This window comes from Triticum urartu, chromosome 3A (genome assembly GCF_056163025.1).
Source record: "Triticum urartu cultivar PI428250 chromosome 3A, HENAU_Tu73, whole genome shotgun sequence".
In the NCBI taxonomy this organism is placed as follows: domain Eukaryota; kingdom Viridiplantae; phylum Streptophyta; class Magnoliopsida; order Poales; family Poaceae; genus Triticum; species Triticum urartu.
The window spans coordinates 401147745-401175122 of NC_141875.1; the positions used below are offsets into that span (position 1 = coordinate 401147745).

The 27378-nt window shown below is 46.5% G+C and overlaps 1 protein-coding gene and 1 pseudogene across 2 annotated transcripts; one reads left to right on the top strand and one right to left on the bottom strand.

Annotated features, from left to right (window-relative positions):
- Positions 1-6839: 6839 nt before the first annotated feature.
- Positions 6840-10223, top strand: LOC147979846 (uncharacterized; annotated as a pseudogene).
- Positions 10224-12369: 2146 nt separating this feature from the next.
- LOC125544979 (DNAse I-like superfamily protein) lies at positions 12370-26139 on the bottom strand. Of its 2 annotated transcripts, XM_087547205.1 has the most exons (17): positions 25926-26139; positions 25498-25846; positions 24826-24848; positions 20543-20729; positions 19715-19878; positions 19223-19288; positions 18982-19034; positions 18747-18828; positions 18575-18624; positions 18296-18386; positions 17790-17882; positions 17643-17675; positions 17470-17555; positions 16130-17360; positions 15793-15878; positions 15611-15695; positions 12370-12989 (listed from the first exon to the last, which is right to left on the bottom strand). In XM_087547205.1, the coding sequence occupies exons 1-17, from the start codon at positions 25983-25985 to the stop codon at positions 12936-12938; spliced, it is 2793 nt and encodes a 930-aa protein (XP_087403331.1). In that variant the 5' UTR covers positions 25986-26139; the 3' UTR covers positions 12370-12935. The 2 variants fall into 2 exon arrangements, with proteins under 2 accessions (XP_087403331.1, XP_087403329.1); XM_087547203.1 differs by lacking the exons at positions 24826-24848; positions 25498-25846; positions 25926-26139 and adding an exon at positions 21130-21343 and having other exon boundaries at positions 20543-21050.
- Between the last annotated feature and the right edge of the window lie 1239 nt (positions 26140-27378).

Consider the following 27378-nt stretch of genomic DNA (forward strand, 5'->3'; position numbering starts at 1 on the left):
CAAATGCTACACAGATCCCCCCCCTGGGCCAGTGCTTGTCTAAGTGTTGGTCCAAACCGAGTAGACTGCGGGGCCACCTCGGGGAAACTTGAGGTTTGGTTTTACTCGTAGGATGTCTCATCCGGTGTTGCCCTGAGAACGAGATATGTGCAGCTCCTATCGGGATGTCGGCGCATCGGCGGTCTTGTTGGTTTTGTTTTACCATTGTCGAAATGTCTTGTAACCGGAATTCCAAGTCTGATCGAGTCTTCCTGGGAGAAGGAATATCCTTCGTTGACCGTGAGAGCTTGTGATGGGCTAAGTTGGGACACCCCTGCAGGGTTTTGAACTTTCGAAAGCCGTGCCCGTGGTTATGGGCAGATGGGAATTTGTTAATGTCCGGTTGTAGAAAACTTGACACTTAACTTAATTAAAATACATCAACCGCGTGTGTAGCCGTGATGGTCTCTTCTCGGCGGTGTCCGGGAAGTGAACACGGTTCTTGTGTTATGCTTGAACGTAAGTAGTTTCAGGATCACTTCTTGATCACTTCTAGTTCACGACCGTCGCGTTGCTTCTCTTCTCGCTCTCATTTGCGTATGTTAGCCACCATATCCTATATACCTAAGAGATTCATCCCCACTATATGATTTATCTCAACATGCGGCCTATCCACGTCATCACATATGCCACATCAGCAGTTCAGTTGCAGGTAATTTTCGTGGACTGGTATCGGTACAGTGGATTTACTACCTGAGCGACTCTACAGATTTCTTACGTCTGGGCTATGAAAAGCCTACAATTTTTCCTCCTGTGCTTACCCAGCCAATACGTGGCCTATGGGCAACTTATTGTTGGGCCCATGTGACTCTTATCATATCGTATTATTACGTGCTCTCGGTTCATCTCCCTCCGGGATTCTGATCGCCACCGGTCTCTTCCTCTGCCGCGACCGACGCTCTCCCCGTCTCCCGAGCTGGATTGCAACCACAAATAATCTAGAAACGGCAGCATTCATCACCCCTCATTACAAGTCCCACCTTGCTAAGTTCCTGTTCCAGCTGTTAATTCCATGGCCAGACTATGAGATGTTCTTCAACGTCATTAGCGGATGGAAGAAACAGAAGAAAAAACCACTTTATCCGTCCTCTTGAACGGCCCGAGATAGAGGGCAGATCATCAGAAACTCTGCAAAGACGTCTGATCTGTAGACGCATCTTCCTTCGAATCTTATAGACATTTAATTGATCCCTTCGGCGGCCTCTCTTCCATGTCAAGTGACATCGGATACAAGATCACATATCACATGGCTGGTAAGTTATTTTCCTTGGCTATTTGCTTTGACCTGATAATTCTTAGCTATAGTATGCACGGGAAGTTTCTTGCTTGCCTGGTTTGTTTGCTTCTTATGCATCAGGATTGATTGATTTCGTTCTTGGTGGGATCCTGTATATGTGCAGACATCATGATTTTTGCTACTGTTCACGGATTAATAGGTTCTAGCGAGTGCGCGGTCACCATCGATAACAAGTCAATGTATATCGTCAAGACTCAGTTTGTGCTGTACCTATTTATCTCATATTATATTTTTATATCTTGCTTACAATCCTCATTCTTTATGCTGCAGCCGTAGGTGTGGCATTCCTTCTTGCAAATTGCAACCAGACGGGCCTGCTATTTTTTTTCCTGTTCGCATTAACATATTATTATTCCTCTCAATTACTTTTAGAGTTTTCCCCGGATATATTTAATGATGTGATGATTTAGCAAAAACACTTCGGGAGAAAATAAAGTGTTTGTTGTGTTCTTAATTGGCTCATCTTTCAGGCATTAGCAGAATGTGGTGATGAAGATCAAGAGACACATTGCTCTCCATTCTCATCCAAAAATAACCCATTTATGAAAAAAAGGTCCAAGAAACGAAATAGAAGAATGAGGTAAAATAGTTTTCTTATTCTCTTAATATAACTTGAGTTTTATTTATTGTTTAGTAGAAATTGTTAGTTGAATCATGCTGTCTATTTTTCTTGGCATATTCTTTTGATTTTTCAACTAATATCTGAATAGAATCCCTTCTATTCCTTACCAAAGAGACGGCATTAAGAGTTTATATTTCTCAAGTTAGATAATATTGTAGATGCAATGTGTGTGTGTTCCTTTCCTTTCATATGATAAAGTCAGTGAAAAGTAGAACCAATAACTAACATTACAGTAGTGACCCATCTTACTTTTTTTCCTCTTCCCAATGTGTCTTTTTAGTTGTACTAGCTTTGTTTGGCTCGATATTTAATTTCCAACAAGTGATCACTTTTTTCTCAAGCTTTTACTCATGTAGTTTCACTGTGAGGATTTAAACAGGTTTATTTATAATAAGAACTTAACATACTCTGCCCTCTACTCTTTTTGTTTGATGTAGATTATGTGTTTGCTATGCTGCTACACAATGAAGTTCTGGAGCATTCGTTATGCCTTGGTAGTATTGCTCCATTGTTCAGGGCATTATGTTGAGAGCCATGTGACAATGATTTTTGGCATCAACCGAGACCTAGGCATGAGACACAACGGTGAATTCTATTTCAGAACACAAGCAACGGTGGAACAATTAAGTCGAGATTCGGTTAACTTTTAAATCTACCTGCATGCATTGCATCACACTCATTAATATTTTATTTCTTTCTGTGATGTGTGCTATTGATGAATGAGTGTCGTCTATTCCATTATCCCATTACAAAATTAAAGATGAATGATCAAAGCTTCTTCACTTGGAAATAATGTAGTACATTTTTTCTACTATCTGTCGATTTTATTTCGCACCCGCCATTGCTTATCGTCTTGATTTCTAATTTTGATCAGATACTTCAAATTTAGATCTCATAATTACTTCCTTGAAATAAATTAATTGCTAATCGGGTCAGTTTTTCAATGGTAAAACAAATATAGCTTTTCTTACTTTTAATCATATACTTAAAGTTTAGCTCTCATGAAAACTTCCTTGAAATAAATTAATTCCTATTTGGGTCAATTTTTTAATGGTAAAAGAAACATAGGTTTTCTTACATTAGTTTACAAGCAGAGGTTCCCGCCGCAACGCGTGGGGAATCATCTAGTATGCTTAGTGCTTGCTGCAGCTCCACCTCATTACCCTATCCTACCCATAAGCTTAAATAGTCTTGATCTCGCGGGTGTGAGATTGCTGAGTCATCGTGACTCACAGATACTTCCAAAAAGTTGCAGGTGCCGATGATACCAGTGCAGGTGACGCAGCCGAGCTCAAGTGGGAGCCCGATGAAGATCTTGTTCGTTGTGTTGTTCTGTTTCCTGTTGATTAGTAGTGGAGCCCAGTTGGGACGATCGGGCATCTATGCATTTGGGGTTGTCTTTAATTTGGTTCCGTAGTCGGACCTTGATTGTATTCTGGATGATGTAATGCTATATTTATGTATTGTGTGAAGTGGCGATTATAGGCCAACTCTTTATCCTGTTCTTATTCAGTACATTGGGATGTGTAAAGATTACCCCTCTTGCGACATGCCTATCATGCGGTTATGCCTCTAAGTCGTGCTCCGACACGTGAGAGATATAGCCACATCATGGGTGTTACAGTAGTCGGACCTTGATTGTATTCTGGATGATGTATGATATATTCATGTATTGTGTGAAGTGGCGATTGTAAGCCGACTCTTTATCCCTTTCTTATTCAGTACATGGGATGTGTAAAGATCACCCCTCTTGCGACATGCCTACCATGCGGCTATGCCTCTAAGTCGTGCCCCGACACGTGGGAGATATAGCCGCATTGTGGGTGTTACAGTTGCTCTCAAACGACAAAAGCCATGCACTAACTCTGAGCAGCCACCAATTTATGGTGTAGGGGTGGGCTATTTATAGCCACTAGGCAACCCGACCTGATTTGTCCAAAATGACCCTGGGTCACTAAGGAACTGACACGTGTTCCAACGGTCAGATTTCAAACACACGTGGCAGCTTGACTTGGGCTACAAGTAAAGCTGACTCATCCAGCTTTGGATAAGATTTGCTCTCATTGTCTTCGCTCGAAGACTTAGGATTTGGTTGAGCATCACTTCAGTCACTCTGACTTTGTTCACTTGGACCCCACTTAACAGTACGGTGGTTCCTATGACTCAACGAAGAAGTAAATAAAACTACGAAACAACTGTGTCTTCGCGCTCCAAAGACTTCATGCGATGTCTTCTCATGTCATAGTCTTCAATGTGAATATCTTCACATACCACCATTATCTTCAATGTCTTCACACATTTTTAGGGGTCATCTCCGGTAGGTAAACCGAATCAATGAGGGACTACTACCTGTGTTATCCTGCAATTCTCACAAACACATTAGTCCCTCAACCAGATTTGTCGTCAATACTCCAAAACCAACTAGGGGTGGCACTAGATGCGCTTACATCTATCCCACCATGGACATCGCCCACGAAGGACTTGCCTCACTCGGGTAGATCTTCATGAAGTAGGCGATCTCCTTGCCCTTACAAACTTCTTGGTTCAACTCCACAATCTCGTCGGAGGCTCCCAAGCGACACCTAACCAATCTAGGAGACACCACTCTCCAAAAGGTAATAGATGGTGTGTTGATGATGAACTCCTTGCTCTTGTGCTTCAAATGATAGTCTCCCCAACACTCCACTCTCTCTCGCGCGCGCGGATTTGACTATGGTAGAAAGATGATTTGAGTGGAAAGCAACTTGGGGAAGGCTAGAGGTCAAGATTCTTGTGGTTGGATTGGAATATCTTGGTCTCAACACATGAGTATGTGGTTCTCTCTTAGAAAATGAGTAGTGGTAATGAGGCACGTTCTGATGGCTCTCTCTCAAATGGAGAAGGGGTGGAGGGGTATATATAGCCTCCACACAAAATTCAACCGCTACACGCATTTGACCCAACTATGTCAGACCGAATAGAAGAACTCGATGAGACCGATTTAGTTCAAAATGTGAACGTTAGGAATCTTAGTGGGACCAACATGATCAACTCGGTGGGGCCGATATGCTAGGGTTAGGGCAAAACCTCATCTCGGTGGCACCGATTGCATCAACTGGGTTAGACCGAAGTGAAGCAATAAGGCAACAAAGAGTTGGTCAGGCAAACTCGGTGGGACCGATTGCACATTTCGGTGAGACCGAAATAATTACAATAGGCAACAGAGAGTTTGCAAGGCCATCTCGGTGAGACCGAGATCCGTGTCAGTGTGACCGAATTGTCTAGGGTTTCTGGCAGTGGCTAGGTCAAATGAACTCGGTGGCGCCGGATAGATCAAATCGGTGGGGCCGAGTTTGACTTTGAGTTTTGGACATATGTGAAAATGAGAAAGTGGTTGAGGGTTTTGGAGCAATATCACTAAGCACTTTGAGCAAGTAGACCATTAAGCAACACCTCGTTCCCTTTTAATAGTATTGGCTTTCCTATGGACTCAATGTGATCTTGGATCACTAAAATAAAAATGAAGAGTCTTGAGCTTTTGCCAATCTTTATCCTTAGCATTTTGAGGGGTCCACATCTCTAGTCCATGCTATGCCAATCATTGTACTTTCTAAAATATTTAACTTGAATGGATATTACTTCAATGAGCTATATGTTGTTATGAATTATCAAAACCACCCAGAAATTAGTTGCACTTTCACCATGTCGTTCGGCTTGAAGAATGGCGGTGCCACCTTCGAGTGTTGCATGCAAATGTGTCTGCTGCACCAACTCGGCTGAAACGTGCATGTCTACGTCGATGACATTGTGGTGAAGACCAAGCAACGCCTCACCCTCCTAGCCGACCTCAAGGAAACCTTCACCAATATGTGCCGGTACCAGATCAAGCTCAATACAGAGAAGTGCGTGTTCGGCGTGCCAGCCGGCCAGCTACTCAGCCTCCTTGTCTCAGAGCGCGGCATTGAGGCCAATCCGGAGAAGACCAGGGCCATCGAGTGTATGCACAAGCCGACTCGGCTGTGCAGTGTCTATAAATTCACCGGCTGCTTGGCCTCTCTCAGCCAGTTACTCAGCCGTCTGGGCGAGAGGGCCCTGCCCCTATATCAGCTGATGTAGAAGACGTCAACGTTCGAGTGGAACGACCAGGCAGACGAAGCCTTCCGCGACCTCAAGCACATGCTCTCCATCATTCCCGTTCTGGTCGCGCCGACTGGTAAGGAGCCGCTTTTATTGTACATCGCCGCCACCTCGCAGGCAGTCAGCACGATGCTGGTGGTCGAGCGTCCGGAGGAGGTCAAGATTCAGCCGGTCCAGCGTCCGGTGCACTACCTGAGCGAGGTGCTCTCCGCCTCCAAGCAGAACTACCTCCACTACCAGAAGATGTGTTATGGCGTGTACTTCATCACCAAGAAGCTGAAGCAGTATTTCCAGGAGCACACCGTCACCGTGGTGAGCATGCCCCCCATCGACGAGATCATGGGTTGTCGAGATGCCTCCGGCCGGGTGGCCAAGCGGGCCATAGAGCTAGTCGGCCACACAATCCTCTACGAGCCTCGCACCACCATCAAGTCCTAGGTACTTGTTGATTTCCTCCTCGACTGGACAAAGACCCAGTACCTGCCACCGAAACCCGACTCGATGCACTGGCGCATGCACTTTGACGGCTCCAATATGCACTCCAGCTTGGGAGTCGGCATCGTGTTGTCTTCCCCCAAGGGCGACCGGCTGTGGTACGCATTGTAGATCCACTTAGCCGCCTCCAACAACATTGCTGAGTATGAAGCCCTCATGGACGGCCTCCGGCTGGACAAAGAGTTCGGCATGCGGCGCATCCTCTGCTAAGGCGACTTGGACTTGGTGGTGCAACAAGTTCTTGGCAAATGGGACGCCAGAGATGCGAACATGGCTAGCTACCGCTTCTTGGTCCAGCAGCTCACCGGCGGCTTCGACGGCTGTGAGTTCCTCCACGTCCCCCGCGCGGACAACGAGGCCAGCGACACACTAGCCAAGATAGGCTCTACCCGGCAAGCAATCCCACCCGGCGTCTCCGTTGAGCACATGCAGAAGTCGTCCATGAAGTCGTCTCCAGACTCGGAGTCCATCTTCATCCCGGACGACCCTGCCCACCCCAGAGACCCCGGCCCTAGCGCGTGGGCTTCTGTCTCGACCCCAGCGGCCGTCGGCTCTGACCTGACCCGAGGGGTTGCAATTGTTTTCCAACCCACATGTTCAACACAATCCAAAAAGGAAATGGAAGAACAAAGGTGCATGATCTTCTCCTGAAGAGGAGATCTCATACATCTCCACAAGAGGAGGCCTTGTATCCTACATGGGGAGAAGGAAGGAGCTAACCTCTACTATCCAATTGTCTATTCTTAGCTCTAACCCTAGACATGAGCAGAGGTACAGCTATATATAGGCTCAACGCAAAACAACAACAACTAGGGACTAGAAAACTACACATGCGCCTAGACCCAAAGGTGCGCATGGTCACTCCTAGACAGTTCTAGCTAGATTTCTTCCAGGTGACAGCTTCAATGCAGGACGGTTCGGGGCTTTGGCCCAGACAGTCCCACAACACAGCAAAGACACTCATTATCCTTGCTCCATGCCTTCTCGATCTGAATTTTCATCTTCACGATTATTCCTTGCTTCTTCACGGTCCTCACCTTCAACCCTAAGCACAAACAAGGTTCAAGAATTAGTTAGCACACCATCCTGAGCCATTACCAAGTGGGGAGTCTGTCATTTTCATGAGCCCTTGGCATTGGTCCAATTGGTGCTTCCTCGGCCTTCTTGGGTGGCGGTGAGCTTAGACATGGTGATGTCTATGGAACCCGGTCACATTTTCTTTTTTTGAAGCTCATGTCAATATTGTTGCATCTTGTATTCATACCACTACCCTTGTCCCTCCCTCCAATTGGCATATTGTTGCATCATACATATTCACATTACCCCTTTGGACTCCCTAACCTTTGTCTCTGTCTCCACCAATGGGTTGGATGATATCTCCGTACTCAGTTGGACGTAGGATCTAGGGGCGGGATGATGACACTAGGGCAGGAGACAAGAGCAATAGACAAAATGATTAGGCATAACATGACATGACCAAGAGCGTGAAGAAAGGGACCAATACACATCATTTGCTTGTTTTTTTTAAATCAACCAAATTTTTTAGCCGCTCGATTGACTCCCGAGGGCTTTTATCTTTACCTCCATCTGTTTTCTTCTCTTCCCACAACGACCGACGAGATATATTCTAGCCGCACCCCGACACCTGCCCCTTGCCTCGCCTCCAGTGAGGCCTTGGGAGCCATCCCCGTCTAATCCGACCAGAACCTGCACCATCAACCTAGTGGCACGCGGCCATGCCTCCGCTAGTGACACCATGGCCAAAGCCCACCTCATATCCGGCTTTGCCCAATCCGACCAGAATCTGCACTATCAACCTACTGTGCCACACCTCCGCCGGCGATGCCACGGCCAATGGCAGCAAGCCCTCCCTATTTCCGGCTCCATCCAATCCAACTAGGGCCTCATTCGATTTAGAGGATTTTCATAGGAAAAACATTGAAACAAGAATTCTGACGAAAATTTTCTTATATATGCATTCGATTTGTAGCAAATGCGTACAAAAAATTTCGTAGGAATACTACTCATTTTCTGTGTTTTTGGAGGAAACTACATATCCATTCAAAGCTCATTTTGCGCGTAGGAACAAGGCAAGTCAATTTCTTAGGATGGCAAGTGACATCCTATCAAATTTCTATACTACTCCTAATTCCTACGTTTTGATTTCCTCCAAACCGAATGAGCCCTAGAACCTGTGCCATTAACTTACTGACATGCCTCACCAGCGACGCCAAGTCCAACCACGGCGTACCCATCTCCAACATTGTCCTGGCAAAGCCTAATCGAGACGCTGCTGCTAAGAGCATCTTCAGCCGCGCCCCCAACAGGCTCCTCGGGAGATTTTTCAGCGCCGGCGCCTAAAAATCGGCCCAATCGCGCCTCCAGGAGCCTGTTTTTCACCGGTTTGGGCCGGAACTGGCGTCGGCGGACCCAGGCTGGACCCGACGCACTGGGGGTGCCTGGGGGCGCCGGGGCAATCGGTTGTGGCGTGAAAGAACGGCGGGCCCGCCGAGTCAGCGACCCCGTGCCTCGTCGTCCTCACCTCGGTTTCCCGCGGGGAATCAATGCCAAGGCTGCCCCCGGTCAGCCTTTGATTCCTCACGGGCGGCGCGGCGACGCACCACCTCCTGCCACGCGTACACACGGCGCCCACACCCCCGGACGCTATATAAGCAGCGCCTCCCCTCGCCTCTGGCCGCACCCCGCCCACAGCCGCTGAGCTCTCTCTCTCTCTCTCCCCGTGCGTCGCCGCCGTCGAAGTTCCTCCCCTCTCTCCCCGTGCCCAGCCGCAACGATGGGTGAGAGGTTCCCCGGCGATGGGGCGGCGGCCAATGGCTTCGGCCACTGCTCGTTGCACGAGTGGGAAGCCTACCTGTTGTTTGAGACCAACGTCTCGGCGCCTCTTGACATGCGTGCGCCGGGGTGGTGGAAGCTCAGCATCGGTGGCGTCCCCATTCCCCCTTTGCCAAACATCACCACGCGCCCCGACTACTTCACTGACGAGGTCGACCACGTGCGGGCGTCGCCGAGGGAGGAGCAGCGGGCCCTCCCGCAGTATGCTGCCGGCAACCACGAGGCATGGGCGGCGTACTTCCAGCGCCGGCAGGCGGTGCGGCTGGCCTCCACCAACGGGGCGCCGGTGGTATGGGGGACGAAGAACGGCGAGGACCGCCGCCTGTGGTGGGGCGCCCCGGTCGCACTCTCCACGCCGTCCTCCAACACCTCGAGGGCAGTAACGACCCGCCGCTGACGTACCATGCCGTCCCGGCCGCGCGCGGGAGCGGCGGCCAATGGATGCCGAGGAAGACCGGCTCCTGTTCCTCCTCCTCTCACTCCTCCTCCCACTCCTCCGGCTCGCCGGCGCTCTACAGCGTCAAGGCCGAGTCCGCGGAGACGCCGCTCAGCCGGCGCACCCGCAGCACCGGCGTCATCATCAACGAGGGTGGGCGCGCCTCCTTCTCGGCTCCTCCCCGCTTCGTCAAGCCGTAGACGGAGTCGGGGCTCTCCGCCGTGAAGACGGAGCCAGGGCTCATCGGCGTGAAGACGGAGCCCGGGTTGGACGACGCGGCAGCCTTGAAGTGGGCGCGCGAAGACTGGGCACGGACGGAGCTAGAGCGCCAGCGCCTCGCCCTAGAGAAGTTCGCCGCTCGGCACTGTGACCGCGACGAGGGAGGCGTCGTTGTCCTCGACAACGACAGCGACGACGACGCACCGCCACCGGTCCGCTAGTGCGACCCCGGGCAGGGGTTCAGCAGGGGCGACCGCGTGAAGAAGAAGGACGACGAGGACAACGGCGGCGGCGACTTTGCCTCTCTCAGCGTGTTATTCACCCTGTAGTCGCGTTTATTTTCTTAAGTATTTTATCTATGTAAAAAAAACTATTTCAGTTCGCCGAAATTATGTATTGTTTCGCGGAATATTTGTCCCGTTCACCGAATTTTAGTCAAATAAATGTTTAAAAAAATTAAAACAGGCACCTAAGGCCGACGGCTGGGAACCCGATCACCCCAGGCCGATTTTATCGCAGGTTCGCCCCTAGGTGGCGATTTTTCGAGCCGCCTGGGGGGGGGGGGGGGGCAACGGTTGGAGATGCTCTAACCACCCCACCCCCGTCTTTAACCTCAGGCACTACTTTCTGACTCCCACAAAATCCACTGAAGCAATTTTAATTCTTGGGCAACGAGGATCAGCAAATCCAGGTAAAGCATGCAAACAAGAATAAGTATTCGCGCCGAGCATCCTTTTGCTTTTCTTTTTCCGTTTTCTATGTAACACCCCACTCATCATGTAACACCCCACTCATCGCTTGATCACCATGTTTCTTATTGCTTTCTTCTAAATCAATGAAGCCCGACAACCCGAATCTTTTAAAAAAAAGAATAAGTATTCACATTGACAAGCTTCTTTTGCAATTATACAACGTATTCTTGAATGAAGCAAGCGTGCGTTGTGACCTTCCAATCCGACCGGAAGGCCCCCCATAAATAATACTACTCCCTCCGGATCCGAGCGAGTACCTTGTTCACTAATGTAAGATGTTCTTTTTTCCGAGTGAAATGGGAGTTTTATTTCAAAAATGTAGAGTTATAATCCGCCGACAAAAGTTTAGTTGTACATGGATGACCTCTGTGAAGTCAACAAGCCGTACGATGATCAATTCTACCATGATTTACCAGATGATCTGCTACTCTATTTTGATCCCTAAAAATTTTTATAGGAATAAACTCCCTTCCTACATCAGATCCTTAATCTCTAAGATGAGATGCTCATATGCCGACCGGTCCAACTCATTAGAAGTTAGAATAGACAATGTCATCGTCGAATCCGATTGAACAACCACCGAAAGAGTAGTATGCTCGATAGACAATGCCATCCCCTCCATTATCGCATGTAGCTTCGCCTCAAGAGCATCATTGCAATGACATAAGTGACGGTGTGCCGAGAAAATAACACTCCCGTCTCAATTCCCAATTCCTTAGTATCATGCCTGACCCTGCTGACCCGTGCCTGACCCTGCTGACCCGTCTTCGGCTAAAAAGAAGCCATCCACTGATAAAGCTACCTTGCCCGGCATCGGCGGCGGCCACGGTTTGTACCACGCTTGGGGTTTTTTAGTTGGTACCGTCAACCACTCCTCCTTCCCCATTTTTTCTTTCACAGTCTCTTCTGTACTATACTTATTTGCCTGCTGAATTGATTTGAAATAACTGTCCAAAAACTCTACTAAGACCTCCACCGGAGCAGCTTCTTTACCATGTGTTACATCTGTACGAACTTGCCGCACTCGCCAGACCAACATAATTATCATATCCTGCACTTTGTCCGAACAATTTGCAAGTACGTTCAGAAGCCACTAGCCACTCTTTTCCATTGTCCAGCAAGTACTCGTTCCCGGCAAAGGCCACCTAGAACACATGTCATTCCACAACGCCATTGCCTCTGTACACGCAACTAGTGCATGGAAAGAGCTGTCCTATTCTAATCCACAAAGTAGCACTAGTACGTAAGTGCCTATACTGCATGCACTTGGGTAGCCAGTGCCCCAATGACCGCCTTCCCTGCAAGAATTTTCACTTTTTTGCGGCACTCCAGCCCGCCAAATCAGGTTCCATATAGGCCTATTTCTAATGTAGGACGTTCTGACAGTACATTAGTGAATAGAGGGTGTATGTAGCATCAGTCAGGAGACTGATATTAAATACACCTGCTTATTTCAAAGAATTCAACGCCCCCATATGACAAGATTACGGCTGCAAGCATAGTAGAACTATAATTCATAATGCAGTGTCGGTCAGGAGTCTTAGTATGCACCAAACCTGCTTCTTATGTCGAAGAATTCAAAGCTACCAACTGTTCCAGATTTTCATAGCATGGTTTCTTTTTAGTCCAATCACATTGTAACTTACTCCCTCCATAACATAATATAAGACGTTTTTTGACACCATGACAGTGTCAAAAACTTCTTATATTATGTTACAGAGAGAGTATCATCTTAAGCTAAGCCATGGTGCCTGCAGTTTGTCCATCCAAGCCAACAGCAGTTGTCCATTGCTGGGCTCACACTGAGAAACTTGACCTATGTCTCATGTACAATTACGAAGCATGCCGTAAAAAACAAAATGCTAGCGAGCTCTTACATTGACCTAAGAAAGCAGGAATTTGGTTTCCATGTGTGTGTGTGTGTGTGTGTGTCTATATATATATATACACACACACACACACACACTAAATGTGATTGATGGAGAAATGTTCAGCGATTGTTCTGGGTATGATTATTTCGCCTGAGGCTTGTGCTAGGCAGCCGTTGTCTTGTCATGTGTGTGCCTTCAATGGCACTGAAATCCCTCTCTTACAGTCTCATGAACATCATTCCTTAAACGCCAGTTCGCAGACCAAGGCGATATGATCACTTCCCCATTTCTGTCAACCAACAGAAATAGACACAATTAGTAAGATGTCATGAGGATACAGCAGTTAACCAGTAAAGAAGCCATGAACTGAAGAGACAAACATGCTGCTTCTGTCTCTAAACATTTTAGAAACTTCATTTTAAAATTAACACTTTTATCTTTGTCCAGGGGAAGGAGAGGCAAAGATAAGGATACCCGGTGGTGGAATGATGATGTCCAGAAGGCGATTAAAGAGAAGAAAGATTGTTTCAGACGCCTATACCTGGATAGGAGTGCAGACAACATAGAGAAGTACAAGATGGCGAAGAAGGCCGCAAAGCGAGCTGTCAGTGAAGCAAGGGGTCGGGCGTATGAGGACCTCTACCAACGGTTAGGCACGAAGGAAGGTGGAAGGGACATCTATAAGATGGCCAAGATCCGAGAGAGGAAGACGACGGATATTGGCCAAGTCAAATGCATGGACGGAGCAGACCAACTCCTAGTGAAGGACGAGGGGATTAAGCATAGATGGCGGGAGTACTTCGACAAGCTGTTCAATGGGGAGAATGTGAGTTCTACCAATGAACTGGACGACTCCTTTGATGAGACTACCATGCGTTTCGTGCGGCGAATCCAGGAGTCTGAGGTCAAGGAGGCTTTAAGAAGGATGAAAGGAGGCAAGGCGATGGGCCCTGACTGTATCCCCATTGAGGTGTGGAAAGGCCTCGGGGACATAGCGGTAGTATGGCTAACCAAGCTTTTCAACCTCATTTTTCGGGCAAACAAGATGCCAGAAGAATGGAGACGGAGTATATTAGTACCAATCTTCAAGAACAAAGGGGATGTTCAGAGTTGTACTAATTACCATGGAATTAAGCTGATGAGCCATGCAATGAAGCTATGGGAAAGAGTCGTTAGCGCTTAAGAAGAATGACAAGCGTGACCAAAAATCAGTTTGGTTTCATGCCTGGGAGATCGACCATAGAAGCCAGTTTCTTGGTATGACAACTTATGGAAAGATACAGGGAGCAAAAGGACTTGCATATGGTGTTCATTGACTTGGAGAAGGCCTATGATAAGATACCACGAAATGTCATGTGGTGGGCCTTGGAGAAACACAAAGTCCCAGTAAAGGACATTACCCTCATCAAGGACATGTACGATAATGTTGTGACAAGTGTTCGAACAAGTGATGTCGACACTGATGACTTCCCGATTAAGATAGGACTGCATCACAGGTCAGCTTTGAGCCCTTATCTTTTTGCCTTGGTGATGGATGAGGTCACAAGGGATATACAAGGAGATATCCCATGGTGTATGCTCTTTGCGGGTGATGTGGTGCTAGTTGACGATAGTCGGACGGGGGTAAATAGGAAGTTAGGGTTATGGAGACAAACCTTGGAGTCGAAAGGGTTTAGGCTTAGTAGAACTAAAACCGAGTACATGATGTGCGGTTTCAATACTACTACTCCCTCCTTCCATCTATATAGGGCCTAATGTGTTTTTCAAGACCGCCTTTGACTATTGATAAGATTAATAATACATGAGATATATAATGTGAAAATTATATCATTGGAAGCTCATTTCACGTACGAATTTGACGGTATGCTTTGTGTAACTTGCATGTCATATATAATTGCTCTAATACTTGGTCAAAGTTAGCCTCGAAAAACGCATTAGGCCCTATATATATGGAAGGAGGGAGTAGGTGTGAGGAGGAGGAGGTTAGCCTTGATGGGCAGGTGGTACCTCAGAAGGACACCTTTCGATATTTGGGGTCAATGCTGCAGGAGGATGGGGGTATTGATGAAGATGTGAACCATCGATTCAAAGCCGGATGGATGAAGTGGCGCCAAGCTTCTGGCATTCTCTGTGACAAGACAGTGCCACAAAAATAACAAGGCAAGTTCTACAGGACGGCGGTTCGACCCGCAATGTTGTATGGCGCTGAGTGTTGGCCGACTAAAAGGTGAAAAGGTGACATGTTCAACGGTTAGGTGTGGCGGAGATGCGTATGTTGAGATGGATGTGTGGCCACACGAGGAAGGATCGAGTCTGGAATGATGATATAGGAGATAGAGTTGGGATAGCACCAATTGAAGAGAAGTTTGTCCAACATCGTCTGAGATGGTTTGGGCATATTCGGCGCAGGCCTCCAGAAGCTCCAGTGCATAGCGGACGGCTAAAGCGTGCAGAGAATGTCAAGAGAGGTCGGGGTAGACCAAATTTGACGTGGGAGGAGCCCATTAAGAGAGACCTGAAGGATTGGAGTACCACCAAAGAACTAGCTATGGACAGGGTTGCGTGGAAGCTTGCTATCCAGGTGCGAGAGCCATGAGTTGGTCGCGAGATCTTATGGGTTTCACCTCTAGCCTACCCCAACTTGTTTGGGACTAAAGGCTTTGTTGTTGTTGTTGTTGTTGTTGTTGTTGTTGTTGGTATAGTGTATGCCTGTATGGTAAGAACACTAGCTCTATGAAAACAATGGCACTTGATTTTTATTACGAAATATTTTCATAGTAAGTCATCTTTTTGCTACTAGCATATTAGGATAAGAAACCATAGTCAGTCACACATTGGATATTGTGGAAAGTTTAAACAACGCATATTGCAGACGTATGGAATATAAGAAAAATATTCATAAGGTAGTACCTTTGTGGGGAATCCATTAGCTTCCTTCAAAATCACTTCCGGAAATGTATCTAGCACGCTAACAGTCTGAAGATCTTCAGAAGCCCTTCATTGTATATTACAAGGTTGTCAATGGCAGCAAATTAAATTGTCAAATACTGGTGCACTTGAATAGCTTAAGAGTTTCAATAAAGCTTGCTTACCATATGTAGTCCACTGTCCCCATAAATTTTCTGTTGTAACTGGTTACCAAGGGCTCCTTATTGGCATCTTTTGTCCCGTTAAAATCCTGATTGATGAAGTTATCAGTAAGCACCAACTATGTTCTCACAAAAGCCTGAAATATACTAGTACTTGTACAACATTATTCACTAAAACAAAACTGTACATTGCTTTCTGCTTTTAGAGTTAAAGAACTGTAAGCACAACTTGCCCAAATGTTCGATAACTCAGAAACAGATAATAGTGAATGTCCTGGTGTTTTCAGTTACAGATGAATGGTGAAAATGCAGCCAAGTAAATTAAGAAGGCATCAGTTACCTCCACATCTGTGTAGACACTCCTTACTTTCAAATTATGTTCCACATAAGTACATTCTTCCTTCCCAGTAGCAGCCTTTATTTCATCTACTGTCCACCTGTATGGATCATTATAGTACCCTCCATAAGGAACCACCTTGTGAGCATGTTGTGAACCATTTGAAATTTTTGGCAGCTGATCATTATCCACATGTAAGCATTCATTATCACCAGAGAACTCTTTGAAGGAGGTAGGGTCAGATATCACGTTGGAGCACAAATTTTCATTAGCTGCGACATCATCCTCAACAGAACAAGCATGATTTCCAAACTCTTCTGGACAGGAATACAAGTCTAAATGGTTGTTGATTACTTCAGGAGTACACTCATTGCCACAGGAATCTGAAGTAGTACTATTTATTTGATGTGTTAATTTTACTGGAGATCCTGTATTAATTTCTTCTTCTACTCTCATATTACCCATTTTACCCCGTGCATCAGCAGACTTTAGAGAATCACTGAAATGGGATGATTCTGACCCGGGAGCTGTACAATTGTTATGGCCAGACATAGATTCATTGCACTTTTCCTTTTCACCAGGGTTTTCTTTTGATATATTCAAAGACATATCTGATTGAACACTATTTCCTTCAAAACCACCTGTGACATCTTCACAAATCACACTCCCAGACAAGTCTCCCTGGGAATTTGAATCCTTACTGCTAACACCTCTTAATTCTCGGACAGAATCTATACGCCCAGATAATTCAGATGAAAGTAGGTGTCTGCTATCAATTGCTTCACTTGAATCTGACTGGAAGGCCTCATCACATACATCAGTTTGTGAACATTGGACACCACCAACGTCAGGTTCTTTTGATTCAGCTTTGATTCCTCCAGAACATTCTTCAGAGGAGCTGTCAACAGCCGCACCTTCTTCACGTTCAGTTGCCTTTGCATGGGCTTCACCATCAGAATTACAGGCATCCTTTGCAAGTCCTGCGAAACAGCTTGATAATCCTTGCTCGTCAAGATTACTAGGGCCAGAAGAAGATATATTGTTGCCAAAATATTTACTCGATTCAGAGTTAAAGCAAGATGTTGAAGCAGTAGCGGTCAAAACAGGTTCTCTTCCAGCAAGGCAAGAATCTCTGACCAAACTTTTTGCTTCACTTTGATGCTTATGGACATTTCGAGTAATTATTCTTCCCTCTCTACCATTGGTCGTGTATAAAGGTGGACGGAATGTATAACTGATACAAAGCAACCATTGAAGTGAAGATAGGTTAGGATTTTGCAGATACATTGTGGCGTCCAACATAAGTACTCAATAAGTGCACTTCCATCAAGTAGAAGATTTACCGAGATGTGTTAGAACCAGTATAAAGCCCATGTGAACTAGTTTGCTGCCCTGATATAGCATTTCTTGCAAGCCCAAACAAATTTAACTGCATGATTGTGAAGCTTCATAAGTTTCAGCTCCATGATATAACATTAATGCTTAGTTAACTGCAGAAAATGACAATTTGTTCTACCTTTTGCTCTAATATAAAATTGTACAGCGGGCTCTGGGCAACATACAGACCTTATTAGTATTAAAAATGAGTATAACAGCATAAGAAATAGCGAAGTAGAATGGACTCTTGAATGCAAATATACATAGTTAAGTACTAGAATATTACCTTCGGTGTAGCGTTGAAGTCCCCACAGAGTATTACTGGAGCATCATTCCACCTCTTAGATGTAGCATAAGCTTGGTCAAGCAGTGTCCTTATCTGTAGGAAATAAAGTCAGCATGAAATTAAGTGCATAAGGATGCTAGTGGTAGATAGTCAAGAGCAAAAGAAACACTAGATGATGCTTCATACAGCAAACCAGCAGAGAGAAGGGAAAGGCACAATGGACAAATCTTTAAAAGATGCCAAGAAAGTATCACATGATCAAATATCATAGCAGAACTCAACAAAGTTACATCGATGTTTTTTACTAAATAATGTCTAACACAATGTAATGTTCTTACCATGTTAAACATATGCTAAACTAAAGTTAGACAAATATGCAAACAAAACCTTGATTCAATTACAAAACAGAAATGCATGTGTCAAGCAGCCAAGTCAGGAGCAAACGAGCATTGTATCAGCAAATACATGAAATTAAGACACAAGTATCAGAGGAAAAAACAATATACCTGGCCAACTTTTATGTCCCCTCTCTTCGGATTATAAAGAACATGAATGTTACATATAACAACTTGTTTGGCTTGTTGCGGATGGATAGGGCTTTGAGACAAAAAGAACAAGCATAAGCATGGGTAAGTCATACAAATATGTGCTTCATTTCTTCTGTCTTAAACAATATATAAATATGATACAGTAACTAACCACAAATCTCAAACACAAACACCTGAGAAACAGAAGATAGCACAATAGCAATTATAAGTATGCTGGGTATTGCAAATCACAATTACCTAGTAGATAAGTGAGTAGACCCAGTTTGCACATTTCTTCGAAACACCGACTGTACATTACAGCAAAAAATGGTTAGCAGATTTGGATGGCATGCAAGACTGTAAGCATAGCAGTAGCACCCAAAAGAAAAGGCTCAAGTGTTCATCTAATTGCCCATAATCCCAAACTCACTTCTAAAACACAAAGCTGTGCAACATTATCCCGAAGCCCAAGCTTATTGAACTCAATGTCTTCTTTATAACACAACCGGAACCTGGTGAGTGGTAAAAGTCTTAGATAACCATAAGAATGTCCCTATGAAATGAATTGAAGAAAATTTAATATGGTCACCCCGAATTTTGGATAACAACCGTAGATCAAATTTTCCACCACACAAAGACAAACAAGAAAAACTTGAATTGATTACCTTGCTGTCCTCCAAAATATGGCACATCCATCAACAGCATTTCCGGTCCGCATCTGTGTCACCATTCAGCAAATGTGTAAATCACAGTCATGAACTCAAAAAAAGTTTGTTCCTATTCCCTCAATGACAAAAAAAAAAGATTCAATTCCGCAAATGCTACACATATTTCAGTCACTTCCGTGAACACTGTAAATGAAAATGCCTACAATATAGCAGAGTGTAAATGAACTTAGAACATTACCTTCCATATGCCGCTATATCCTCGGGCTGACATTTCTTGCTCAAGGTCTGTAAATTTGTCTACCTCCTACAAGTACAAAGAAGATGGTTACAAAAAGAAACAAAAGTTCAAGCAAGGAATGAAATGCTGACATTGAATGAATAGAGACCCCCCATCAGATCATATATTGTACTCCCTCCATTCACAAATATAAGATGTTTTGGATATTTCAATATGGACTACATACGGACTGAAATAAGTGAACAAACACACTAAAACGTGTCCATATACGTCTGATTCTGAAAAAAGTTAGAACATCTTACATTTGTGAACGGAGGGCGTACTTACTTAAGACTGACTTCCATGGACAAGAAAGAAAAGTGCTCATAACATATATTCATCAATTGGAGTTAGGAAATTGGCATATTTTTATCCTTGCCATGACTTGAGTTTGCCAACATCAGCACAACCTGCTGAGATTGGTGCAGTACAACAGCTTTTCTTAAGAATTACCTGAAAACATATAATATCTGGACGCCACCAGCTGATCTCTAAACCTATCCTATTCTTACGCCAGTTCCAGTCCATGATGAATGATGGTATGTCTCTATAAAGATCTTGGTGCTCCTGGGCCAGATAGTCCGCCAGTATATTGTATGACAGAACCTTAAACCTCTCTGCAGAATCAAAAGTCCATACTCAAAATACAAGAGCAAGAACTGTATTCTTTTACAAGAATAATGAGGATCTCGCACACATACTAAGTTTGGAAAATAACACAAGCAAAACTCTCCGCAAGCATATCACAGATATACCGACACATTTAATGTCCCTTAGCACATCAATTAGAACTGTCGCTTCACAGTTCACGACTCCAAAGGAAATAATGCTAAATGTACGGAGTTTTTCTACAGGGTTGTACGGGCTGGGGATCGTGCGCTCTTCTAATCCCCCCCCCCCTGATTTTCACCAGTGGGCCCGCGCCCCTTAATCAATCCCCCGCCAATCATTGCTAAGCAGCCTGTAAATCCCCCGAAAAAACCTGTACATCTAGCATTACTGCTCCAAAGGCATCTATCTAGATTTGGAAATCAAATTCTCCAAAGGCATCTATCTAGATTTGGAAATCAAATTCCAAGTTCTTCATCATGAGAATAATACTAGCTATAAATGACACGGTTGCAATCATTATTAAGAAAGCTTTCAGTTATGAGATAGAGCTAGGAATAATTACTATAATAAGTAAAACGAGTATAATGCTTGGACTTGAGAGTAATGCTCCTATGATGGTTTTGCAACACATTGCTGCAAACAAATAAATGTTAAGCATTGAGATGCTACCAGCATGGCGAGGTGGCAGCTTCTGCACAGATCGCCACTCTCGTTTGTACTGTGCCAGACTTGGATGCAGCTGCGGCGCCGCAGGTCGGAACCCAGCATTCTGTGGCAGGAACCCTCCATTCGGTGGCACAACTCTGTATGGCTGTGGATGCCAGTGACCGTACTGATACGGAGTCCCATAGCCGTACTGAGAGCCTGGGAACGGCGTCTGCGGCGGATGGTTGTAGTTGTACGGCACAAACCCGTAAGGCTGAACCTGCAGCTGCGGCTGCGGCTGCGGTTGAGGTTGGCCGTAGCCATATACGTACGGCGGCGGCGGCTGGAACTGCGGCCCGTGCCTGTACTGCGGTGGAGGCGCGCGAGGACCCCCGCCGCGGCGGACGGAATCGTTGGCAGCGGGCTCAGTACTGAGGTAAGAATCGCCGCTGACGAGCTCGGCGTCGGCGTAGGCGGAAGGCGGCGGGGGGCGGGAGGAGTATCCGCGGTGAGGTCGCGAGGATCCTTGGCGCTGCAAAAGGGCAGAAGGGTAAAGGGGGGTTTAGATGTCAGGGATTGATAGGGAGGAGGAAGCCCAAAGGGGCACGTACGTTGTAGTGAGAGGACATCGAGGCGGCGCGACGGAGAAAAGCTGAGGGGACGACGCGCATCCCTTTTGGTCACGGCGGTGGCGGCAACGGCGGGCGGCGACCTGGGAACGGCCGCATTCGACGAGTCACCGGGGGCGGCGGTGTTGACTGCTGGCGCGGCGACGAAGGGAACGGAGGCGGTGTCGCTGCGGACGCAACGCCGAGGCGAGCGCCTTGAGAAGGGCGTCGGCGTACTAGGCTTTCCCGTCTTCCTTACACTACCTTCATATCAGGCCCTTGATTTTCGATCGGATGGTTCGCAGGAAAATGCCTTGCATCTGCAGCAGTATTGTTCGGATAAGCTTCCATGAAAGAACATATATTGCCGATTGCCCCCAATCTGTACCTACCTAAGTATAAAGTCATTAATCCTCTTCACGTAATAAAAAAAAATAAAGTCATCGGTGTTTTTGCCAGTCCATCGCTAATTTTCGGTCGCGCTCCCCTAGCCCCACCACCCTAGCCCTCGCCCGCGGCCGCTCCGGCCTCGGCGCCCATCGCTTCCGTGTCGATGGCCACTCTGGCCCCGTCGCCCACCCCCCTAGCCCAGGCATGAACTGCTCCCCCTACCCGGTGGCTGCCCTCGCGAGCTCCGGTGGCTCGTCTTCATCCCCTCCTCGGTCGGGTCCATCGAGGCCACGTCGTCCTACCACAAGGCGCTGGTTGCGCGCGACGCTCACGCTTTCCTCGCCGCCGTTGTCGAACCGCCCCTCGCCGCCACCTCCCGCGCACTGCGTGCGCTCTGAGATCCATCTACTCGAGTCGCGTCCTGAGGCCGCCTTGGAGTTGGCCAAGGAGCACCGTCGCAAGCGTCCCCGACGGCAGTCGGGCCGCTCCCGCGGTCTTCCTCCCCACCCGTCCATGGAGAATGCCCCCGGCGCCTTGGCTTTGGTCACCCACGGGTTGAATGCCAGCGTGACATCTGTTGCCGCCGTTGCCGCTTCTTCGGCCATAAGGCCCTGGACTGCACGGCGCCTCGCTCCTCCTCTCCTTCGAGTCAGGGCACGGCCAAGTGCTACTTGTGAGCTGTGTTGGTATTTTCTTGAAGAGGATAGATGATGCAGTACAGTAGAGACAAGTATTTCTCTTAGTTAAAAACTAAGGTTATCAATCCAGTGGGAGAACCACGCGAAACCTCGTGAACAACGCCCATACACAAAAGGACAAATACTTGTATCCAACGCGATCAAGAGGGTTTGTCAATCCTCTTGACGGTTAATTGCAAGGATCAAATCTGATAATGATAGATAGATAAACAAAAACACACACAAAAAGAATGGTAAATAAATTGCAGCAAGGTATTTTTGGATTTTAATATATGATAAAGGTAGACCCGGGAGGCATAATTTTCACTAGAGACTTCTTTCTCAAATAAAAAACATACGGTGGGTAAACAAATTATTGTTGGGCAATTGATAGAAAATCGCATAGTTATGACGATATCCAAGGCAATGATCATGTATGTAGGCATCATGTCTAAGACAAATAGACTGACTCCTGCCTGCATCTACTACTATTAGTCCACCCATCGACCGATATCCAACGTGCATCTAGAGTATTAAGTAACGCCTTCAGCAAGATGACATGATGTAGACGGAGTAAACTCAACCAATGTGAATAAACCCCGTCGTTTTCTCCTTAATGAAAACAATACAAATACGTGTCTTGTCCCTTTCTGTCATTGGGATATAGGGCACCACAAGATTGAACTCATTACAAAGCACCTCTTCCATTGTAAGATAAATCGATCTAGCTGGTCAAACCAAATAGATAGATCGGATAGATATACAAAGCTATAAGAATCATGCATATAAGAATTTAAAAAGACTCAAATATTTCTCATGAATAATCTGATCATAAACCTACAATTCATCGGATCCTAACGATTGAATGAAATATGCCCTAGAGGCAATAATGAAGTTGTTATTTTATATTTCCTTATTCATGATAATGGTTTATTATTCATGCTAGAATTGTATTGATCGGAAACTTAAATACATGTGTGAATACATAAACAAATACCGTGTCCCTAGTAAGCCTCTACTAGACTAGCTCGTTGATCAAAGATGGTTAAGGTTTCCTAACCATAGACATGTGTTGTCATTTGATAATGGGATCACATCATTAGGAGAATTATGTGATGGACAAGACCCATCCGTTAGCTTAGCATAATGATAGTTCGGTTTTATTGCTATTGCTTTCTTAATGTCAAATACATATTCCTTCGACTATGAGATTATGCAACTCCCGGATACTGGAGGAGTACCTTATGTGCTATCAAACGTCACAACGTACTGGGTGATTATAAATATGCTCTACAGGTATCTCCAAAGGTGTTTGTTGAGTTGGCATACATTGAGATTAGGATTTGTCACTCTGAGTATCGAAGAGATATTTCTGGGCCCTCTAGGTAATACACATCATAAGCTTGCAAGCAAATGACTAAAGGAGTTAGTCATAAGGTGGTGTATTACGGAACGAGTAAAGAGACATGACGATAACGAGATTGAACTAGGTATAAAGATACCGACGATCGAATCTCGGGCAAGTAACATACCGATGGACAAAGGGAAGTACGTATGTTCACTGGTGCGCGTCAGTGCTAAACAAACGGTTTTTAACCCATTTCTGCGACGACATTTGGAACCGTCGCCAAGTGAGTGTGGGCGATAGGGGGGTCCTTCCCACACGACCCAAAAACCGTCGGGGATATGCCCCCTGGCACACACGCTCGGCAAAATGAGGTCGTGTGCGACCGGCGAGCGCTCAAATACGGAAATACGTACAATAGAGAAATACAATTATACAGGCGAAATTGTTTCCGGTCGCAAGTACATCCCACACAGTCAGTCCCTGTTAAACGTTTCCGTTTGTATGTACATCCCACATAATCGCTCTAAGGAAAACGTTTCCGTTCACAGGTATATCACACACAATTTTTCCCGTTAAATCGTTTATGATAGCGTTGCAATTGCACACGATATTAATAATTTTATCGTTTGCGTTATTGAATGCATCACACACGGTGCGTAGAAGAAACTGTGTGGCAAAGGTTATCCATCACACACACTTTTATGTGGTAAACGTTTGCGCAAGGTGGCCTAACGCAAACAGTTTTCAACAAAAAGTCGTGTGTGCACTGGAGATTGACCGCACACGTAGTGAATCCTAAAAACGTTTCTGATCTCCACGTACATCGCAGACGTTTCGCTTTCGCAAACCGTGTGCAGTGTAATCCTTAATTAGTTCATAATTAATCCCTAATTTAAAAATCACATGTTTTGAATTTGAAAGTGGGCAATCACTTATTTCATATCCAACCATGTTTATTACAAATATATGTTCAACCACGAATCCATAATTCGGTGCACAGGTACATATACTGAAGAACTACAGAAGCACCAAGTAAAGAATGATGAACCACGGTTGTACTAAAGACTGTAAAGAGAGAGGCGAAAGACATTCTGGTTGCTGGAGAAGGTGAAGCGGAATGCCCATATTGTGCCCTCCTCCATGCGTAATGTGCGCATGACTCTAGGACAGCCCCGTGTGATGGCTGCCCGTCCATCCTTCACTGTCTTCATTAGGACTTCTCGATGCTCATTGTAGTCTGGATGAAATACTTTAACCTTCATTGCGTGTCCACCAATCATGTACTTTACGAGGTAATCTTGAGTGAACTGCTTCGGTAACCACTAGGAACGAAAAAGATTCAGACATTGTTGTCTAACAACTCATTATGGGCAGTAAAAAGAGAAGGCTGCAGAGTTTGTAGCTACCATCCTACAGCTCACTATTGTGTTGGATAGAGCATAAATAAATAATTTGCTTGCCACCATTCGTATATTTTTGCTAATAATCCTTATCAGATTCCTCACTTGATGCTTGTTCATCAATATCTCATTGCCCCATACGCAAAAAATGGTCGATGTGTGGATCCTTGCCAAAGGCATATGTACCTAGAAGCAACAAGTCAATATTAGAAGTTAAGTAGTGTCCAGGCCTGGATCTATATGCACTACATTATGGAATGACGGGGGGAGTACAAGCCAAGGGATGGAGCTAACCTCGACGGAAAATGGTGGCCACTCCCATTGTTGTCCTGCATAAGTAGTGGAAAGGCATGATAAGTACAACAATCTTAACATCAAACAAATATAGCAAAGGTAAACAACATCATCTCCAAATGATAGCTTGATTGTGTTGGTTTCAGCATGTTGTTAAAGCAGATATAAAATGGAAGGCGATGTTACCGACAGTAGGCTTCACAGCCATCAAATATTGCAATTCAAACTGGTATTGTTGAAAATGAATGTGGATGCCAGTGACCGTACTGATACGGAGTCCCATAGCCGTACTGAGAGCCTGGGAACGGCGTCTGCGGCGGATGGTTGTAGTTGTACGGCACAAACCCGTAAGGCTGAACCTGCAGCTGCGGCTGCGGCTGCGGTTGAGGTTGGCCGTAGCCATATACGTACGGCGGCGGCGGCTGGAACTGCGGCCCGTGCCTGTACTGCGGTGGAGGCGCGCGAGGACCCCCGCCGCGGCGGACGGAATCGTTGGCAGCGGGCTCAGTACTGAGGTAAGAATCGCCGCTGACGAGCTCGGCGTCGGCGTAGGCGGAAGGCGGCGGGGGGCGGGAGGAGTATCCGCGGTGAGGTCGCGAGGATCCTTGGCGCTGCAAAAGGGCAGAAGGGTAAAGGGGGGTTTAGATGTCAGGGATTGATAGGGAGGAGGAAGCCCAAAGGGGCACGTACGTTGTAGTGAGAGGACATCGAGGCGGCGCGACGGAGAAAAGCTGAGGGGACGACGCGCATCCCTTTTGGTCACGGCGGTGGCGGCAACGGCGGGCGGCGACCTGGGAACGGCCGCATTCGACGAGTCACCGGGGGCGGCGGTGTTGACTGCTGGCGCGGCGACGAAGGGAACGGAGGCGGTGTCGCTGCGGACGCAACGCCGAGGCGAGCGCCTTGAGAAGGGCGTCGGCGTACTAGGCTTTCCCGTCTTCCTTACACTACCTTCATATCAGGCCCTTGATTTTCGATCGGATGGTTCGCAGGAAAATGCCTTGCATCTGCAGCAGTATTGTTCGGATAAGCTTCCATGAAAGAACATATATTGCCGATTGCCCCCAATCTGTACCTACCTAAGTATAAAGTCATTAATCCTCTTCACGTAATAAAAAAAATAAAGTCATCGGTGTTTTTGCCAGTCCATCGCTAATTTTCGGTCGCGCTCCCCTAGCCCCGCCACCCTAGCCCTCGCCCGCGGCCGCTCCGGCCTCGGCGCCCATCGCTTCCGTGTCGATGGCCACTCTGGCCCCGTCGCCCACCCCCCTAGCCCAGGCATGAACTGCTCCCCCTACCCGGTGGCTGCCCTCGCGAGCTCCGGTGGCTCGTCTTCATCCCCTCCTCGGTCGGGTCCATCGAGGCCACGTCGTCCTACCACAAGGCGCTGGTTGCGCGCGACGCTCACGCTTTCCTCGCCGCCGTTGTCGAACCGCCCCTCGCCGCCACCTCCCGCGCACTGCGTGCGCTCTGAGATCCATCTACTCGAGTCGCGTCCTGAGGCCGCCTTGGAGTTGGCCAAGGAGCACCGTCGCAAGCGTCCCCGACGGCAGTCGGGCCGCTCCCGCGGTCTTCCTCCCCACCCGTCCATGGAGAATGCCCCCGGCGCCTTGGCTTTGGTCACCCACGGGTTGAATGCCAGCGTGACATCTGTTGCCGCCGTTGCCGCTTCTTCGGCCATAAGGCCCTGGACTGCACGGCGCCTCGCTCCTCCTCTCCTTCGAGTCAGGGCACGGCCAAGTGCTACTTGTGAGCTGTGTTGGTATTTTCTTGAAGAGGATAGATGATGCAGTACAGTAGAGACAAGTATTTCTCTTAGTTAAAAACTAAGGTTATCAATCCAGTGGGAGAACCACGCGAAACCTCGTGAACAACGCCCATACACAAAAGGACAAATACTTGTATCCAACGCGATCAAGAGGGTTTGTCAATCCTCTTGACGGTTAATTGCAAGGATCAAATCTGATAATGATAGATAGATAAACAAAAACACACACAAAAAGAATGGTAAATAAATTGCAGCAAGGTATTTTTGGATTTTAATATATGATAAAGGTAGACCCGGGAGGCATAATTTTCACTAGAGACTTCTTTCTCAAATAAAAAACATACGGTGGGTAAACAAATTATTGTTGGGCAATTG

What these genes read in the sequence shown, in the direction of transcription:
- LOC125544979 (XM_087547205.1), bottom strand. Translation starts at nt 25,985, where the DNA reads ATGCGCGTCGTCCCCTCAGCTTTTCTCCGTCGCGCCGCCTCGATGTCC. An exon ending in TGGGACTCCGTATCAGTACG is followed by an intron (nt 24,849 to 25,497) that starts GTCACTGGCATC and finishes TTACCGAAGCAG; the next exon opens with TTCACTCAAGATTACCTCGT. An exon ending in ACTTCAACGCTACACCGAAG is followed by an intron (nt 17,676 to 17,789) that starts GTAATATTCTAG and finishes TATGTTGCCCAG; the next exon opens with AGCCCGCTGTACAATTTTAT.